Here is a 20,942-nt window from a genome sequence, read left to right on the forward strand (position 1 = left end):
GGAGAAGTTTAGGAGATGAAGGGAGACTACCAGGAAGCCTGGTGGTGAAGGTAAGAGGAGACGTGGCATCATCACCAGGTGCAGGAGGCAGATACGGGGAGATCTTTTCAGTTTCGTGGAGACTTGATGATGTTTATAGGCTGAGCAAAATGAGTTGGTGAGAGAGAGGGTAAAGATTTTGAAGCAAGATGGGATCATGGATCCCCATGTCCTGAAGGAGGCATGGAGGTGGCATCGAGTGCACAAGAGGTGTGGTTGCCACTGGATCAAGCAGGAAGGCTTTTCTGAGAAGACCCTTTTGAGACAGGAGGGCAGGAGGGTGGATGATGAAACATGAAGATGCCCAGCCAGGACGGATTCCCCTTACTTTCCTTTGTGTGATAGCGGGCTCATTTAGAGATTGAATCCATGACCTTCACCTCTCCTGCTTCTTTGTTTTAATAATCTGATATAATAGACTCTTTTTTTTTTTTTTTTTTTTTTTGAGACGGAGTCTTGCTCTGTCACCCAGGCTGGAGTGCAGTGGCCGGATCTCAGCTCACTGCAAGCTCCGCCTCCCGGGTTTACGCCATTCTCCTGCCTCAGCCTCCCGAGTAGCTGGGACTACAGGCGCCCGCCACCGCGCCCGGCTAGTTTTTTGTATTTTTAGTAGAGACGGGGTTTCACCGTGTTAGCCAGGATGGTCTCGATCTCCTGACCTCGTGATCCGCCCGCCTCGGCCTCCCAAAGTGCTGGGATTACAGGCTTGAGCCACCGCGCCCGGCCGATATAATAGACTCTTTAGAAATCCCCAGTCCATATCTGTGTGGTTGTGCCCTGGGAAGTACCAGGACAAAGCTCACTCCTTGGGTTTTGTTGTTTGGATGAATGGAACCACCCAGTACATAGTCATGGGTGTGGTCATTATGGGATGCAATCCAGGGGGTGCAGGTCACTTAACACACAGCACAGAGCCACCAGATCCTGGGGAGTCAGGTGGGGAGCCAGACAGAGGGGGAGAGCCCTGAGCTGGGGAGAGAGGACTTGAGTTTCAGGTTCCAGATTCCGGTCCTGGTCAAGCACTTACCAGCCGGGCTTCACTGGCGCCCGCCGAGCCTGTGACCTCATCTGCAGAGGGGTGGGTTGGCAGCTCTTCTTCTTTCCCTGCCCATAGTTACAAAATGTGCTGACTCCTTGTAGGAAATTAATCAAATGCCTTCCTGCCCCTCCTCCATCCCTCTCTGGGGAGCCTGCCCCTGCTCAGTACCACCCCGAACAGGATGATATTTCTGTTTTGGTTTGCTTGTTTGCTCATTTGTTTTGAGATGGTGATTCGCTCTGTCGTCCAGGCTGGAGTGCAGTGGCGTGATCTTGCAACCTCCGCCTCCTGGGTTCAAGCGATTCTCCTGCCTCAGCCTCCCGAGTAGCTGGGACTACAGGTGCACGCTACTACACCCAGCTAGCTTTGTATTTTTAGTAGAGACAGGATTTCACTATGTTGGCCAGGCTGGTCTGGAACTCTTAACCTCAGGTGATCCGCCTGCCTCAGCCTCCCAAAGTGCTGGATTTATAGGCGTGAGCCACTGCGCCCCGACTGTTGGTTTGTTTTCTGGGTCTTGCTGTGTCGCCCAGGCTGGAGTGCCGCGGTGCAGTCGTGGGTCACTATCGCCTCGACCTTCTGTGCTCAAGTGATCCTCCCCATTCAGCCTCCCAAAGTGCTGGGATTACAAGTCTGAGCCACTGTGCCTGACCGGGATGTTGTTTTTCTTCACCATTACCCCTGGTCTCTCACTTCTGGCATATTTCCTCCTTTGTTTTGGGGAATGATGGCATGGGGCCCAGGGAGTAGGGTTGGGAGCCAAACTTTTCTCCTCTATTTATTCAGATCGTAGCTATGGATGCAGTAAAAAGCAAACAGAAGTTTGACTAGATATATGAGCTCAGTATTCCACAACATTTAAAGCTGGTGTGTACTTACGTAGGAGGCTTAAAACATAACGTTAGGTTAAAATGAATAATAGCCCCAACAGGAAAAAAAATAGTGCATTCTAAAGAAGTTCTTAGCGGGAATGTTCAGAAGCTTGGTTGGTTTGACTGACACTAGCTCTGCATGTCTCCTTCTTGGTACCTCCTTAATGCAGACCTCTGTTGCTCCCTGACTTCTCCATTGGGTCACATGTGGCCAGTAGCATGAGCATAATATCCCTATCATTGTTGTCTCGCAGGGTGAGAGTTCGGAAGGAGCCATCTTTACTTTTAGGCCACCCTCTTTATTTATCTAGCACGTGGGGTGGGACCGTGACCGAAGGAGGGCTCCATGCACGTCTCCTGTGTTGTTGGAGGAGGTAGTGTTGGTAACGGGCGAGGAGCAGAGTCATTTGGTTCCAGCAAAGCTGCTTCCATCAGATTGGTCCTGCCCCTTGGCCGGACTTCGCTTCATCATCTCTAAAATGAGATTAAAGATTGTTTCTCCCTCATGGGAAGGCTCTGGGATTCAGTGAGCTTATGCCTGTTTAGGAAAGTATCTGGCACAGGGTCACCACCCTGTGCAATCACATCTGCCCAGATGAAATCAGGTAATCAACTGAGGCACCCGGAGTGCCCATCGCGCATGCATGCTGTGCCCCATGGGAAAGGGCATCAGATGTGACTCTGCCCTCAAGGAATCCGCATCTAGCAGGAGAAAGAAAACTGACACTGTGGAAATAAATAGAGAGCTAGAAGGCCAGCGGGACCCGCAGTTCCCCACGGCGCGGACATCCTGGAGGGCGAGCAGCTGCCGGGCGGGGCACGCTGTCAGCCAGCCCTGCCTAATCTCCTGGCAGCGAGAGCAGAGAGAAAGCAGAATCTGGTATTCATTGCGCGGTTGTTTCTAATTTCCTTCTGCTTTCAAGATCCTCTTCTAAGGGAGAACAATGCCCTGAATGATGGGGCACAGGTTTCCTTGGCTGGGCACTCACCCAGCTGTGGCAGAGGCCAGGCACTCACAGGGCTGGTGGCGTTTGATTCTGGCTTCTGAGAAGCTCCTCCGACAGTGGGGTTTGGTGGCTGATTTGAGTCCCGGCCCATAGGACAAGTACCCCCAGGCTCACTTACGAGTATTGTCTTTAACATTTCCCTATCTGCCTAAGAAGAACAGTCTTTTGTGTTATCGCCGGGGTTTCTTATGAGACTGGGGGGGGGGGTGGAGGAGTCACTGAACCCCAGAACTCTCTGTAGGACCCACATCTGGAGCCAAGAGGCTGCTCTGTGCCACCACACTCCCCGGAGTGCCCATCGTGCGTTGGAGGGGGACGGCGTTGGCCTCGAGTGCTGCCCTGGCAGTTCCCTTCACAGACCATGCCTGAGAGGACTCTCAGCAGAGGACCCTGGGCTGACATTTCTACAGCCGGTGCCTCACGAGGCTGGCCAGGGCAGGAGGCCCAGGGCTGAGTCCAAGGAATGGGGTGGGGTTTCCTCATTCCTTGCTGTCTTCATACTTGGCCTTCTATTTGTAGATTTCAGTAATTTATCAGCCTTTCTGGGTTCCTCTTTCATCACCAGAAGCAGAGTGAACCCAAGGTAAGAAACCCACTTGCATAAAGGGCCGAGAGAGGCTAAGGGGCATTTGATGATGGACTTTCAAGTCCATGGGGCTGTATCGAGGAAGATGCTATGGGAGTGGCAGGTGGGAGGGTGAGTGAGGGACTGCACAGTCCCAAGAGGCCCTAGCAGGTTCAGCTGTCTTCAAGATGGGCAAGACCCAGCTGGGCACAGTGGCTCACGCTTGTAATCCCAGCACTTGGGGGGGCCGAGACGGGCAGATCACCTGAGGTTGGGAGTTCGAGACCAGCCTGACCAACATTGAGAACATCCCATCTCTACTAAAAATACACTATTAGCCGGGTGTGCTGGCTCATGCCTGTAATCCCAGCCACTCAGGAGGCTGAGGCAGGAGAATCACCTGAACCCGGGAGGAGGAGATTGCAGTGAGCTGAGATTGCACCATTGGACTCCAGCCTCGGCAACAAGAGCAAACTCCATCTCAAAAAAAGGGCCGGGTGCAGTGGCTCATGCCTGTAATCCCAGCACTTTGAGAGGCCGAGGCAGGTGGATCACGAGGTCAGGAGTTCAAGACCAGCCTGGCCAATATGGTGAAACCTCGTCTCTACTGAAAAATACAAAAATTAGCCAGGCGTGGTGGCATATGCCTGTAGTCCCAGCTACTTGGGAGCCTGAGGCAGGAGAATCTCTGGAATCTGGGAGGCAGAAGTCGCAGTGAGCCAAGATTGCGCCACCACACTCCAGCCTGGGCGACAGAGCGAGACTCTGTCTCAAAAAAAAAAAAAAAAAAAGAAAGAAAGATGTTCAAGACTCAAGTCAGGTTTCCCAGGCTTAGGTCACCCAGATGCATCCTCATCTACATGCCATTCTCACTACCATTTGTTTAATATTTTCCTTTTTTTTTTTTCTTGAGATGGAGTCTTGATCTGTCTTGCCCAGGCTGGAGTACGGTGGCACGATCTCGGCTCACTGCAACCTCTGCCTCCCGGGTCAAGCGATTCTCCTGTCTCAGCCTCCCAAGAAGCTGGGACTACAGGTGTGTGCCACCACACCCAGTTAATTTTGTATTTTTAGTACAGACGGGGTTTCACCATGTTGGCCAGGCTGGTCTGGAACTCCTGACCTCAGGTGATCTGCCTGCCTTGGCTTCTCAAAGTGCTGGGATAACAGGCGTGAGCCACTGCACCTGGCCAAAGATTTTTCTCTAAATAGATTTATTTATTTATGTTTGAGATAGAGTCTTACTCTGTCACCCAGGCTGGAGTGCAGTAGCACAATCACGGCTTGCCACAGTCTTGACCTCCCAGTCTCAGGTGATCCTCCTATCTCAGCCTCCTAAGTAACTGGAACTACAGGAACACACCACCATGCCTGGCTAATTTTTGTATTTTTTGTAGAGATGGGATTTTGCCATGCTGCCCAAGCTGGTCTTGAACTCCTGGGCTCAAGCAATCTGCCTGCTTCAGCCTCCCACAAAGTGCTGGGATTACAGGTGTGAGCTACCGTGCCCGGCCCTAAAGAGATTTATTTTGAAAATCTTAATCATTTAATTAAAAAAGAAACCTTTATGTCACTGCTGTAAATGAAATTCAGCATTTTGCTGACAGACATTGAAATAAGTACAGATGGAACAGTTAAAAGCACTCATTCTGTCCCTTTGATATACTCTTGAACGCCACTCATTGCTTTGTATAAGGTCTCGGTGTACAAATCTTTCTGTATCATGGGGGGTCCATGTGCATCTGATGGCGATGTTGAGGGTGAGCTTGATGTTGTCAGGGAGTAGGGTGATTTGCGCCGACTTGTGACCCCACCAAAGAAACTGGGGATGACACCCCTGCTGCTTGACCAAGGGCTTGCTGGTTCCATATCAGTATCTCTAACAGGGGAGGACGACAGTGGCTGCTTCAGAGGGCTCGGTGAGGGTGAACTGAGCTCCAGGAGGATTTATTTATTTATGTATTTATTTGTTTTTGAGACCAGGCTCGGTGGCTCACGCCTGTAATCCCAGCACTTTGGGAAGCCGAGGTGGGTGGATTACTTGAGGTCAGGAATTTGAAACCAGCCTGGCCAACATGGTGAAACCCCATCTCTACTGAAAATACAAAAATTAGCTGGGCATGGTGGCACGCTCTTGTAATCCCAGCTGCTCGGGAGGCTAAGGCAGGAGAATCACTTGAACCTGGGAGGTTTAGGTTGCAGTGAGCCAAGATCACGCCACTGCACTCCAGCCTGGGTGGCAGAGTGAGACACCATTTCAAACAAAAATAAAATAAAATAAAATATAAAATAAAATATTTATTTTTGAGACAGGTTCTGACTCTGTCACCTAGGCTGGAGGGCAGGGGCTCCATCACAGGTCACTGCAGCCTCTGCCTCCTGGGCTCAAGTCATCCTCCTGCCTCAGCCTCCTGAGTAGCTGGGATCACAGGTGTGCATGGTACTGCACCAGGCTAATTTTAATTTTTTTTTGTAGAGGCCAGATGTGGTGGCTCACACCTGTAATCCCAGCACTTTAGGAGGCCGAGGTGGGCAGATCACTTGAGGTCAGGAGTTCGAGACCAGCCTGGCCAATATGATGAAACCTCATCTCTACTAAAAATACAAAAATTAGCCTGGTGTAGTGGCACATACTTGTAATCCCAGCTACTCAGGAGGCTGAGGCAGGAGAATTGCTTGAACTCAGGAGGCGCAGGTTGCAGTGAGCTGAGATAATGCCACTGCACTCCAGCCTGGGCAACAGAGTAAAACTGTGTCTAAAAAAAAAAAAAAAAAAAAAAAAAAAATTATGCAGACCGTATATCTCTATGTTGCCCAGGCTAGTCTTGAACTCCTGGGCTCAAGAGATCTACCTGTCTTGGCTTCCCAAAGTGCTGGGATTACAGGCATGAGCCACTGTGCCCAGCCACCCTGTAGCATTTATAAAGTGCTGAGAAATAGTATCTGGCACGTAGTAAGCATTTAGCAGATGTGAACCCCCACTTTAACTTGGGAGATTTTGGCTGAAGGCCCTTGACTGTCCTGGGGATCTGCCTTTGTGGAGATGGGGCTGGGACAGACACTGCCAGGCTCCCTCTGGCTCTCTGCACATCTCTGTTGCTCCCTGACTTCTCCATTGGGTCAGGTGTGGCCAGGTAGCATGAGCATCATTTCCCTCCTGATTATAGGGTTAAACTAAGATGTGATCAGGACAGGCGTCATCACGAAATATCCCCACTGCAATCGGTGGTCATCTCTGTCCACTAGAGGCTCAGAAACGGGCTCCCAGGGATGAAGACTGGTGTGCACTGCTGGGGGCTTGTGGGATCTGTGTCTGCCGTTCCCTCTGGCCAGCCACGGGTTGTTTCTGGAATGGGACTCGTGGCTGGGAGGGAGGAAGGAGCTGTGGGAAGCAATCCCAGGTTCCTTGGTGGGACTGGAAACTCTGCCTCAGGGCCTGGAATTTTGACTTCCTGTTTGGCCTGGCACTTGTTCCCGCACATTTTCAGCTCTGACACATCCTCTCCCTCCCCCTGTCAGCATCGTTTCCTCATCGTAAAATGAGGGGGTTGCACTAGATCCTATCTAAGGCCCCTGTGAGCTTGAGGAAGCCACGATTCTACCTCCGGCCACCCCCTCACTTTTCCCTCAGGCCTCTTGATTGGCAGTGAGTGGAGAGGTGGGAAGAAGGAGAGAAATCACAATAGCTGTGCATCAGGCCACCCGCAGGATGGCCCCGCGGCAAAGAACCGCACAGTCCAAAATGTGAATAGTGCCAAGATGGAGAAACCCTGTTTTAGGGAAGGAAAGACAGAAGAGAGGAGATACTTAAAATGTGATACACAAATGTGAATGCGGCTGGGCATAGTGGCTCACGCCTATAATCCTAGCACTTTGGGAGGCGTAGGCAGGCGGATCACTTGAGGTCAGGAGATCGAGACCAGCCTGGCTAACATGGCAAAACCTCATCTCTACTAAAAATACAAAAATTATTCGGGTGTGGTGGTGGGTGCCTGTAGTCCCAGCTACTCGGGAGGCTGAGGCAGGAAAATCACTTGAACCCGGAGGTTGCAGTGAGCTGAGGTCGCACCACTACTCTCCAGCCTGGATGCTAGAGTGAGACTCCATCTCAAGAAAAAAAAATCACGCAAAAATCCAAAACAAACCAAAAAGAAAAATGCACAAATGCAGTACAAATAATAAATGGTTAGACAAATGATAATGAAAAGGAACACTTAGGGATAAAGCAAAATGCATAGGAAAAGGGTTTATGAAGGAGATTGGACAAAGTTGCCAGGATAGGGAAGGATGTGTTTGCAGAGTGGTCATAGCTGGGCTGGGTCGAGTTTAAGGCGCTGGCCTTAGAGTACTAACCAGCGTTCACTTTACAGATGAGAAAACTAGGGAAACTGGGAGGGATGGGTGTCCTCCCCTCTCCTTCCTGGTTCACTTTGGAAGATGCCATCTCTGTTAGGGACCCCTCCTATGGGATTTCAGCAATGCAGCCAGGTCAACAGTGGTACCTACTGATGCCACACAACAACGTTAGGATGGCAGGCTGCCTAGTCCAAAGGCCCAGGCAGTCACTATCGTATGAGTTTTATCATGCAAGCCGGTCATGGTTAGTTTTTCTATGAGACCTTTGCTCCTCGTTGAATTAACAACAAATCAGTTGTCTCCATGCCAGAGGAAGATACCACATAAAGCAAGACTAAAATGAGCAGAGAACAGAGAATGTCTTCATGGCCTTAGGGATGGGCAAACATTTCTAAAACAGAATGCGAACAGCACTAACCATAGAACAGAAATCGATGAATTGGACTTTATAAAAATTAAATCCTCTCTTCATCCAAGGGCACCATTAAAAAAAAATGAAAAGGCAAGTCTCATGTATCTGATAAAGTATTCGTTTCTAGAATATTTGAAGTACTGCAGATCAATAAGAAAAGTTAAAATGACCCAATCAAAAAAATGAGAAACAGAGGCCGGGTGTGGTGGCTCATGCCCATAATCGGCACTTTGGGAGGCCGAGGCGGGTGGATCACCCGTCAGGAGTTCGAGACTAGCCTGACCAACATGGTGAAACCCTGTCTCTACTAAAAGTACAAAAATTAACTGGGTTGGTGGTGGGCGCCTGTAATCCCAGCTACTCAGGAGTCTGAGGCAGAAGAATTGCTTGAACCTGGGTGGCAGAGATTGCAGTGAGCCGAGATCACACTACTGCACTCTAACCTGGGAGACGGAACAAGACTCAGTCTCAGGAAAAAAAAAAAAAAAAAAAAAAGAGAGAGAGAAAGACTTGACCAGGCAGTAACAAAATACACAGATGGCCAAATACACTGTGAAAAGGTGCTCAATATCATCATTCACCAGAAAATGCAAATTTGCTGGGAGATTAGCTGAGCCTGGTTGCACAAGCCTGTAGTCTCAGTTACTTGGGAGGTTGAGGTGGGAGGATCATTTGAGCCTAGGAGTTTGAGGCTGCCATGAGCTATGATCATGCCACTGCACTCTGGCCTTGGTGACAGAGTGCAAAAGAAAAAAAAAAAAGAACAACATACACACACAAAACTCCCACAAAAATATACTACTACACACCCACCATAATAGCTAAAATGAAAAGACTCACAATACCAAGTGTTGCTGAGGATATGGAACAACTAGAACTATTGTGTATTGCTGTGGGAAGTGTGGAAGAGGTACAGCCACTGGCAACATTGTTTGGCAGATTATATTAAAGCTATAGATATGCCTGCTCTACAACCCAGTAATTCTACTCCTAGGTATATAATCGTAAGGGATTTGGCTGGGCGTGGTGGTTCACGCCTGTATTCCCAGCACTTTGGGAGGCCAAGGTGGGTGGATAACCTGAGGTCAGGAGTTCGAGACCAGCCTGGCCAATATGGTGAAATCCCGTCTCTACTAAAAATACAAAAAAATTAGCTGGGTGTGGTAATGAGTGCCTGTAATTCCAGGTACTCAGGAGGCTGAGGCAGGAGAATCACTTGAACCTGGGAGGCGGATGTTGCAGTGAGCCAAGATCGTGCCATTGCACTCCATCCTGGCAGACAGAGCGAGACTCCTTCTCAAAACAAAACAAAAAAACCTAAGGGATTTGAATGCCTGTGCTGACAAGAATGTTCAAAGGAGTTTCTCCAAACCTGAAACACCCCAAATTCCCATCAGCAGAAGATTGGAGAGATAAATTGGTGGTCTGTTCATGTAAGAGTACTATGCAATGATGAAAAGATGATATGCTCTGATTCCATTAATATGTAGTTCAAAAGGAGGCAAAGCTGATCTATGATGAGTCAAATCGTGGTTCTGTCTGGTGGGGATATGGATTGGGAGAGTGCATGAGGGAACTTTTTGGGGTGCTGGAAATATTCCTTATGTGGCCTGGGGTGGTGGTTATAGAAATACCTGTTTATGAAAATGATTATCAAGTTGTCCATTGTGTACTTTATGTACTCTGATGAATGTATGTTATACTTCTATTTTTTTTTTTTTTTGAGTGGCGTGAGCCACTGTGCCCAACCTATACTTCTGTTTTTTAAAAATGAAGAGAAATGCAGATTCTCATGTCCAAGAGAAGTAATAACAATAATAATTTATGGAGCACCCAATATGTGCCTGATTGCTTTATAGAGATTGTTTGCCTTAATCCATCGAAACCTCCTGTCAAAACGATATTCTTTTCTTGCTAGAGAGGAGGAAACTGAGGCTTAGAGAGGGACAATAGCTTGTCTGAGTATCACAGCTGCTCAGTGTGGGAGTCAGGCCTTGAACACCGCATTCTGCACTGCTGCCACTTGGCTTGGGATGTTGAGAGTGAATCTTGGTACAGCATCAAAGCTCTCTGTGTTGCTTGCTACTCCCCCGGAGCATCAGATGTTGCAAACACCATTCTTTAAAGAGAACTTCATTGTGTGAACCCCAAGTTCCCCCACCTTCTTCAAAACAAAAACATGGATTGGGAAGCCCAGGCCCTTTATGAACCCTTTCCATGAATTTGTTCCAATCAGGAAAAGAGCCTGCAGCTTCCTCCCCACCCTGTCCATCCTAACTGTTCTGTGTTGTTAATTCTCTGAGAATGAGAGGGGATGGGCTAGCCCATCCCCTGGCTTGAGTGCAGTTAATATTGTGAGCCAGGCTTGAACTCCAGCTCCGCTCCTTTTAAACAGTGAGGCCCTTGGGTAGTTTTTTAATTTCTCAAAGCCTTTGTTTCCTGGTCTGTGAAAAGCAACAGTGGTACTTCCCTTCTAGTCTCACTGTGAGAGTTAAATGCGGTGGTATGTAAGAAGTGCTCAGCTCAGCGACAGGTTCATAGCAAGTGTGCAATAAAAGATGTGTAGAAATGTCAAAGCTGGCCGGGTGCGGCCAGCCTGCAATCCCAGCACTTTGGGAGGCCAAGGCAGGAGGATTGCTTGAGTCCAGAGTTCAAGACCAGCCTGAGCAATATAGTAAGACCCCATCTCCAAAAAGATAAATAAATAAAGCTTTCACTTTCCTGGTGCCTGATTCCTTCCAAGCCTCTTAAAGAGGCTTAGCTGGCCGGGCACGGTGGCTCAAGCCTGTTTATCCCAGCACTTTGGGAGGCCGAGATGGGCGGATCACGAGGTCAGGAGATCGAGACCATCCTGGCTAACACGGTGAAACCCCGTCTCTACTAAAACAAATACAAAGAACTAGCTAGGCGAGGTGGCGGGCGCCTGTAGTCCCAGCTACTCGGGAGGCTGAGGCAGGAGAATGGCATAAACCCGGGAGGCGGAGCTTGCAGTGAGCTGAGATCCAGCCACTGCACTCCAGCCCGGGCGACAGAACGAGACTCCGTCTCAAAAAAAAAAAAAAAAAGAGGCTTAGCACCTTTGCCCTCTAAATAATTCAACACACATTTGGAAGAAAGAAGTTATGCTAATGGCTTCTTCAGAAAGTGTAACGTGTAGTGAATAAATGGGGCAGAATTGCAGCGCTTCAGCAAGGAAAGGGGGACATTTTGAACTAGCGTGGTCAGATGGAGGTATTATTTGGCTGAGTCTTCAAAAATGGGTAGGATTTAGGCACAGAGAGAAGACCAGGAAGGTCATTCTCAATTAGGGCGAGGGCAGGCGGTAGTTCCTCAGAGCCAAAGTCAAGTTTGGGAAGGGTGAGCAGGTGAATTTGGTTGGTGCTTGAAACTTGTGTAGGGACTAGTGGAAGATGAAGTAGGAAAGGAGGCCTGGTTCCAGATGAGGTCACATTAAGAAAGCTGGAATTTTTTTTTTTTTTTTTTTGAGACAGAGTCTTGCCATGTTGCCCAGGCTGGAGTGCAGTGGCAGGATCTTGGATCACTGTGCAACCTCTGCCTCCCGGATTCAAGTGATTCTCCTGCATTAGCTTCCTGAGTAGCTGGGATTACAGGTGTGCGCCACCACACCTGGCTAATTTTTGTATTTTTTTTTTTTTTTTAGTAGAGGCGGGGTTTCACCATGTTGGTCAGCCTGGTCTCCAACTCCTGACCTTAGGTGGTCCTCCTGCCTCGGCCTCCCAAAATGCTGGGATTACAGGCGTGAGCCACTGCACCCGGCCCGAAAGCTGGATTTGTTTCTGTTGGAAAAGGGGTTGCTGCACTTTGCTGAGTGCGGGAGGTGTAAGATGGAGACAGGGGCATGCAGGCCCACGTGGGAGGTGAGAGAGACCAGGTCAGGAGGCGCATGAGAGGACAACCTGCGTGTTCATGGGAGTCAGATGGGAATGAGTTGGGTGTGACTCAGGAAGGAGGCACTGGGCTGGGACAGAAGATGTAGGTAGGCTCCAGGAGATGACAGGGAGGGAAGGTGAAGGCCTATGAAGGCTCAAAGCCAATTGCTCGGGTTCATGAAGCAGAAAGGGTTCATGAAGAGGAAAGGGAAGAGAGAAAGGCAGTTTGGAGATGATAATGAAAAGGATTTCTTAATGGCTGAGGCTGGAGGTGGCAGCTGCTTTCATGGTTCCTACCTTCCTCTGTTATTTGAATGCTCCTGGGAACACACTGTCCTCTCCTGGTCTCAGGCTTGTATAGGGGACACCAAAAGGACAGACTCGGGCTTTATGCACGCTTCCTTTCCACCCTGGCCTCACAGAAACCACACAGAGGGAGGCGTGGCGAGACCAGAAGAGTCCCAGCAGCAGGATCCTTTCCAAATCTATCCCTTCCAGTGGCAAGCATTTGCTTAAATGCCCTGGCAAGGAGTGGGGGGGCCTTCTTTCAGTTTGTGCAAAGTTAACGAACTGTCTTCTGATTTTATGGAGAGATGCAAATAGTGTGTTGAATAAAAATCTCTTTGTTGTTGTTTTACAGGGCTGTAGAAATGGCCAGGAAGAAAACCACCCCCTCTTAAGGCTGTTTTTGTGACCATTCTTTGGAGCATTGTTCTAAAAATGGGAAATTACATATTGCTGTGCCAAGAGCAACAAACACCTGCAGTTAAAGGAATACCTTCCACGAGGCGGCTTTTCGGAGTATGCATGATTATAGCTCCAGCCAGGCCGGACCGAGGGCTGCTGCAGAAGCTCTGCTTGGTGCATTTCTTTACTTGCAAGGGGACAGAGTGTGGGCTTAGGTTTGGGACTAGGCGGGGCTTTGGCGGCTATGGGGCTCAGGTGATTATCCTTCACTCATTTATCCAATAAACATTTATCAAGCATCTATTCTTGTGTCAGCCTTTGTGGTTTTCTCTGTTCCCTTCCCTGGCGTTGTGAGAATCCCTGGGAGAGTTGGCCACAGGCAGCAGCTTGCTGTCCTTATTTTCTTTCAGTTTTCAGAGTCAGCGCATGACTGCTGCCTCCACATGACCGAGAACCCCCGCGCATTCTCTCCTTTCTCTCTTTTCTTTCCCCTTCTTACATCCCTCGCTCCTCCTCCCCTTTCTCTTTCCTCTTTATGTATCTAAAAAAGGAGAAATGTAATTTTTTTTTTTTTGAGACAGTATCTCACTCTGTCACCCAGTCTGGAGTGCAGTGGCATGATCTCAGCTCACTGTAACCTCTGCCTCCCAGGTTCAAGCGATTCTCGTGCCTCAGGCTCAGTAGCTGGGATTACAGGCGCCTGCCACCATGCCTGGCTAATTTTTGTATTTTTTTTTTTAGTAGAGATGGGGTTTCACCACGTTGGCCAGGCTGGTCTCAAACTCCTGACCGCAAGTGATCCACCTGCCTTTGCCTCCCAAAGTGCAGGGATTACAGGGATGAGCCACCATGCCTGGCCAATAAATGCACTTTTTTAATATGCCAATCGATACATTTCTTCAGGCACACGCCTTTTCAAAGTTTCCTGTTGCTGGAGGTCGGTCTGAAATTCTTAATCTATGCTGGTAGATGTTAAAGGATAATTTTCGATTATCTGGTTAATATTTAACTTTTGTCAACACTGATATTGCAAAATAATCAGGTCTTGAAATTTATCAAGCATGAAATGAATACCATTCAGATGGAATGGTTTAAGAGGAATCCAGTTTCATAAACTAATCTCATCTCTTTTTTTTTGAGATGCAGTTTTGCTCTTGTTGCCTGGGCTGGAGTGCAATGGCATGATATTGGCTCCCTGCAACCTCCGCCTCCTGGGTTCAAGCGATTCTCCTGCCTCAGCCTCCCAAGTAGCTGGGATTATAGACACCCGCCACCATGCCCAGCTAATTTTTGTATTTTTAGTAGAGATGGGGTTTCTCCATGTTGGTCAGGCTGGTCTCAAACTCCTGACCTCAGGAGACCCACCTGCCTCAGCCTCCTAAAGTGCTGGGATTACAGGTGTGAACCACCATGCCTGGCCAACTAATCTCATCTTTATCTAGAAACAGAAAAGCAAGGAGCAACGGAATACAATGAATTTCAAACGTTTTTTGGCATTTTGGTTAGAACTTCCTGCCCACAGAGCATATGAATTCCTCAAATGGGTCAGCCAGAGAGTAATGGGAGGTCTTTTTGGGGGTCCAGGGTCATGTCTCAGGGGCCACTTGGTTATTGATGTGGTCCTCCTGGAAGCAGAGAGATGGAATAAAAAGGTTGGGAGGCCAAGGAGGGCGGATCACGAGGTCAAGAGATTGAGATCATCCTGGCCAATATGGTGAAACCCCATCTCTACTAAAAATACAAAAATTAGCCGGGCATGGTGGCGGGCGCCTGTAGTCCTTGCTACTCGGGAGGCTGAGGCAGGAGAATCGCTTGAACCCGGGAGGTGGAGATTGCAGTGAGCCAGGATGGCGCCACTGCACTCCAGCCTGGCAACAGAGCGAAACTCTGTCTCAAAAAAAAAAAAAAGGTCTCAAGTCCTGTAATGTACTTAATTTACTGTCTTGGCTTCCACCTTCGTTTCAATTTTTCCACTAGAGGGTCCAAAGTAGAATCCTGCTGCTGTGATCGAGTGCTTGACGCAGATGCACGTTCGAATGATTTATTTTCCTTTTGCTTTCTTGGACTTTCTAAGTTTTCTACACTGAGTAGCAAGATAACTAAAATGTGAATCATGCCTTCATAGGACTCACATTCTAGAGAAAGCAACAGTTACAAGCAAACATGCTACAGTAAGATAAATACATGATTTATCCCACTGTAAATAGCTGCCCCAGATGAGGGGTGTGGGAGCCCAGCAGCGGAGAGAGCCCCTGAACCTCAGGGCACAAAGTGCTGGGTAGGGAGAGCAGGGAGAAAGAGCCCACAGACTAAGTCTTGAAAGAATCTGAAGGGGGCCAGACTTAGCAAATGAAATAGAATATGCCAGTTAAGTGTGCATTTTAGATAATGAAACGATTTTTAGTGTAAGTATGTATTATACTTATACTAAAGTATTGCATGAGTCTTGAAGGATGGAGTTTGGTTCTTCCAGGGACTTTGGGAAGGGAAAGCATTTCGGTCAGTGGGAACTGCTTCTGCAAAAGTGTGGAAGTGTGAATGGCATGGATTTGTTGCCTGTTTCAAATGCGAACATCTGTGCCTCGACGTGAATCAACGCGCCTTACTGAGAGGGCAGTTTTATTTCCGAGCAACATCCACTGCTCCACCCTCAAAGCGAGGGGTAGGTGGGAAGCAGCAGGATTTGAGGCCAGAGTGGAAGCAGGGCCATCTCCAGGAGGCTTTGATGATGGGTGAGGCTTGGTGAGGGGTTTGGACTTTATCCGATAGGGGACCAGGAAGAGGGAAGGATTTTAAGCAAAAGCATGAACTCCCTGTTTGATTTTTGGCAATCATGGGAAGGAAGCAAGACTAAAATCTTAGAGACTATTTAGGAGGCAGATTAACGGCCCCCCAAGGATGTCCACATCCTAATCCCCAGACCCTGTGGATGTGTTAGGTTACCTGGCAAGAGAGAATTAGGGTTGCACATGGATGCAAGTTTCTCATCAGCTGACTGTGAGATGGGGAGGTTGTTTTGGAGTATCTGATGGGCCCAGTGTAATCACAAAGATCCTTATGAATGGAAGTGGGAGGCAGAAGAGGAGATCAGCATCGGAGAGAGACTTGCAGAGGCTGCCCTGCTGACTTTGAAGATGGGGAAGGGGCCATGAGCCAAGTAATGCGGGTGGCCTTTAGAAAGTGCAAAAAACAAGGGTACAGATTCTCCCCTGGAGACTCCAGAAAGAATGCAGCCTGCCAACACCTTGGTTTTTAGCCCAGTGAGATGCATTTCAGACGTCTGGCCTCCAGAACGAGAAGATCACAAATTTGTGTGCTTTAAAGTTATTAAGTCTGTGGTAAGTTGTTAGAGCAGCCATAGAAACTAATGTAGAGGCTGTTTGCAATGATCCAGGTCACAGATGGTGAAGGCCTGGAATTGGCAATAGGGTCAAGAGAAGGGGATAAGGGCTGGGCGCAGTGGCTCACGCCTATAATCCCAACACTTTGGGAGGCCGAGACGGGCGGATCATTTGAGTCCAGGAGTTCGAGACCAGCCTGACCAACATGGTGAAACCCATATTTGTGAAAAAATACAAAAATTAGCTGGGCGTGGTGGTGTGCGCCTGTCATCTCAGCTAGTCAGGAGGCTGAGGGAGGAGGATTGCTTGAGCCTGGGAGGTGGAGGTTGCAGTGAGCAGTGATCACGACCCTGCACTCCAGCCTGGGTGACAGAGTGAGACCCTATCTCAAAAAATAAATAAATAAATAAATAAATAAATAAATAAAAATAAAGGGATCAATTCCATGTAAGTTGAGATGGACTCAGACTGACCGGACACCTAAGGTCAGGAGGTCAGGAGATTCCCCTAGCCCAGCAATCCTTTCTCCTCTCCTGATGCCCCAAGGCCTGCTCCTCCTTCCACAGCTCCCAGGGAGCCTCTGATCCAGTCTCTATCCTGTCCTAGGGCTGACTAGTACCTACTTTTGTGATAGGGGCCTAAGAGGGAATTCTTCTTTATTTTTATTTTTCAGATGGAATCTCATTCTGTTACGCAGGCTGGAGTGCAGTGGTGTGATCTTGGTTCACTGCAACCTCGGCTCACTGCAACCTCCGCCTCTGTAACCTCTGCCACTGCAATCTCTGCCTCCTGGGTTCAAGTGATTCTCCTGCCTCAGCTGTAGCTGGGACTACAGGCATGTGCCACCACGCTCGGCTAATTTTTGTATTTCTAGTGGAGGTGGGGTTTCGCCATGTTGGCCAGGCTGGTCTTGAACTCCTGACTTCAGGTAATCTACCTGCCTCAGCCTCCCACAGTGCTGGGATTACGGGCTTGAGCCACTGCACCTAGCCCTAAGAGGGAACTCTAAAGGTAGCTCTGTAAGTATCTGCCTCGTGGTTACACACACAGGGTGACTGTGAAACCGCCTTTGCAAAAATTACAACTGAGGAAATTAGGACAGTGAAAGAGATCAGACCTAACCGACTCCATCTTGCTTCTAACCTTTAAGCTGTCCTTGTTCATTCCTGGGCATAGGCCTGAACTAACTTTGGGAAAGAATTCCGTTCATGTTTTGACTCTGAAACAAAATTGATAATAGCTATTTCCCTAAAAAAAACAAAAAAACAAAAAAACCCGTTGTTGCCTGTGGACCAGTCTGCCTTTGCAGGACTAACAAATTAGCTACAAGATTAGAAATTTAGTTTAGGGGTCATGCAACCTCTGGCTCCGAGAGTCTGAGCCTCCCCAGATTGCTCCTGCAGATAACATCACTATTGTAAAATCTTTTTTTTTTGAAACGGAGTCTCGCTCTGCTACCCAGGCTGGAGTGCAGTGGCGCGATCTCAGCTCACTGCAAGCTCCGCCTCCCGGGTTTACGCCATTCTCCTGCCTCAGCCTCCCGAGTAGCTGGGACTACAGGCGCCCGCCACCACGCCCGGCTAATTTTTTGTATTTTCAGTAGAGACGGGGTTTCACCGTGTTCGCCAGGGTGGTCTCCATCTCCTGACCTCGTGATCCGCCCGCCTCGGCCTCCCAAAGTGCTGGGATTACAGGCGTGAGCCACCGCGCCTGGCCACTATTGTAAAATCTAAGATCAGTGTTTGAGATATTTTGCAGATCCTGCACTCGATGTTTCAGCTGACACCACCCAGACTGGTAATCTGGCTCAACCATTTCTGCCATCCTACCCAGGAACAGAAGACAGCAAGAAAACCACACTTCCACCCTCTACGATTCCATCTCCAACCTGACCAATCAGCACTCCCCACCTCCCAAGCCTCTACCCACCAAATTATCTTCGAAAACAAAGATCCCGCCGGGCGCGGTGGCTCAAGCCTGTAATCCCAGCACTTTGGGAGGCCGAGACGGGCGGATCACGAGGTCAGGAGATCGAGACCATCCTGGCTAACACGGTGAAACCCCGTCTCTACTAAAAATACAAAAAACTAGCCGGGCGAGGTGGCGGCACCTGTAGTCCCAGCTACTCGGGAGGCTGAGGCAGGAGAATGGCGGGAACCCGGGAGGCGGAGCTTGCAGTGAGCTGAGATCCGGCCACTGCACTCCAGCCTGGGCGACAGAGCGAGACTCCGTCTCAAAAAAAAAAAAAATAAATAAATAATAAAAAAAAAAAAAAAAGAAAGAAAACAAAGATCCCCCAAATGCTCAGGCAGACTGATTTCAGTAATAATAAAACTCCAGTCTCCCACACACCCGGCTCTGTGTGAATTACTCCTTCTCCACTGGAAGTCCCCTATCTTGATAAATTGCCTCTGTCTAGGCAGCCAGCACGGTGAACCCACTGGGCAGTTACAGCTGTGGCCATATAACTGCAGGTATTTTAGGAGTTAACTAGACTCTTGTGATAAACTGGGAATCCATTCACCTAATGGGGGAACAAATCTGAGTTCCAAACCCCCGGTTTATCAATTCCCAAGCTGGCAACAATTCCCATGCTAGCTTAGCTGAATGTATTTTCAGATTTTATTTTATTTTATTTTATTTTTGAGATAGAGTTTTGTTCTTGTTGCCCAGGCTGGAGTGCAATGGTGCGATCTTGGCCCACTGCAAATTCTGCCTCCCAGATTCAAGTGATTCTCCTGCCTTAGCCTCCCAAGTAGCTGGGATTACAGGCATGCACCTCCATGCGCGGCTAATTTTGTGTTTTTAGTAGAGACCGGGTTTCTCCATGTTGGTCAGGCTGGTCTTGAACTCCCGACCTCAGGTGATCCGCCCGCCTCAGCCTCCCAAAGTGCTGAGATTACAGGTGTGAGCCACCGCGCCCAGCCTATTTTCAGATTTTTTTTTTTGCATGTACTATAGCTTTATAATGTTAGTTTGCTCGTGGAAATGTGTTGGGTGGCTAACTACTGATGATTCATCCTCACATTATCCCCATGTGCCTGTTGGTGTATTCTGAAAGTGGTTGGGAGGAACATCCCCTAATTACATGTTTCTGAATGCATTGTTTGTGTGGCCTCATCATCAATAAAGCTTCTCTTTATCGTCTATCTGAAGCCATTTTGAGAGGCAGTCACCCCTACGGTGATTACTGCCCACAAATCCCTTGGCATTCGAAAACAGCAGGCCTTGCATCAGCTGCAAACTAGACATAATTTTATCCATATCATCGTGATAAGGCTGATGAAGGCTGGTTTTGCTTCTTCTTCCTGCCTCGTGAGTCATTTGCAGATATTTCTGTCAGGCTAACCTCAACTGTCTCGCATGTACAACAGCAGCTTTCCTACTGATCAATTAGTCCAGGCACATTGACACAAGCCCCCGGATTTTGCAACATGATGGCGGTGTTTGATAATTACCATTCTGCTTTAGGTTTCCTCCAGAGTATGTTTCCTTTGGTTGCAGGTTTCAGGGGTAACAGATACTTTCAAAAAAGTTTTTCACTCAGATTCAGTTTTCTTGACAACATGATCAAGAAATGTGGTCTTTTCCTCCCATGGGTTCCTCAAAGGTATGAATGCTAAAATTACTATCATGCTAAAAATACATTTGTTATTTTTAATCTTTTTTTTTTTTTTGCTTTGATGAGTTTTGTTTGTTTTTTGCTTTTGTTTTTGTTTTTGTTTTTGTTTTTTTGAGACAAGGTCTTGCTCAGTCACCCCAGGCTGGAGTGCAGTGCTGAGATCTCAGCTCACTGCAACCTCTGTCTCCTGGGCTCAAGTGATCCTCCCACCTCAACCTCCTGAGTAGCTGGGATTACAGGCATGCGCCACCACACCCAGATAATTTTTGTAGGTTTTGTTTTTTTGTAGAGGCGGAGGTATCACTATATTGTCCAGACTGGTCTTGACTCCTGGACTCAGGCTATCTGCCAGCCTTAGACTACCAAAATGCTGGGATTACCAGCACTTTGGGAGGCCGAGGAGGATGGATCACCTGAGGTCAGGAGTTTGAGACCAGCCTGGCCAACATGGTGAAACCCTGAAATACAAAAATTAACTGGGCGTGGTGGCAGACACCCGTAATCCCAGTTACTTGGGAGGCTGAGACAGGAGAATTGCTTGAACCCAGGAGGCAGAGGTTGCACTGAGCTGAGATTGCACTGCTGCACTGCAGCCTGGGCAACAAGGAGAGAAACTCCGTTTAAAAAAAAAAAATTGCTGGGATTGCAGGATTACAGGCATGACCCATTGTGCCCAGCCTTGATGAGTTATGTTTTCAGTTTTTTCTTCACACAGCTTGTGCCTAATGCCTCCCAAAGGCAGGAATGCTTATAGTCATACATTGGCCTCCCTGTGTTTTGGAGCTTAGCATATTCATAGTGAAAATGGCTGATTGTATAATTATGTATTTATACAAAACGGGGGGGGGGGGCATACTTTTTCTTTCTCTCCTCCTCCTCCTCCTTCAAATGTAAAAATCATTCTTAGCTTAAGGTTTGTTTAAAAACTGGCCACAGGCTGGGCGCGGTGGCTCACGCCTGTAATCTCAGCACTTTGGGACGCTGAAGCGGTTGGATCACCTGAGGTCAGGAGTTTGAGACCAGCCTGACCAATATGGTGAGACCCCGTCTCTACTAAGAATACAAAAAAAAAGAAAAATGGCCAGGCACGGTGGCTCATGCCTGTAATCCCA

General features: G+C 48.3%; 2 protein-coding genes across 2 annotated transcripts in view; one reads left to right on the top strand and one right to left on the bottom strand.

Annotated features, from left to right (window-relative positions):
- The window catches only part of AHNAK (AHNAK nucleoprotein), a 113,772-nt gene extending 100,606 nt beyond the window's left edge, over window positions 1–13,166 (top strand). Inside the window, exon 6 of the mRNA XM_050756866.1 lies at window positions 12,821–13,166. Within this exon, the coding sequence (XP_050612823.1) occupies window positions 12,821–12,828 (8 nt within the window). The 3' untranslated portion in view covers window positions 12,829–13,166. The remainder of the gene's footprint in view (window positions 1–12,820) is intronic.
- GNG3 (G protein subunit gamma 3) overlaps window positions 1–20,942 on the bottom strand; it is a 440,061-nt gene that overhangs the window by 264,948 nt on the left and 154,171 nt on the right. The gene's annotated exons all lie outside the window — the stretch shown is intronic.

Source organism: Macaca thibetana, chromosome 14, assembly GCF_024542745.1.
Source record: "Macaca thibetana thibetana isolate TM-01 chromosome 14, ASM2454274v1, whole genome shotgun sequence".
NCBI lineage: Eukaryota > Metazoa > Chordata > Mammalia > Primates > Cercopithecidae > Macaca > Macaca thibetana.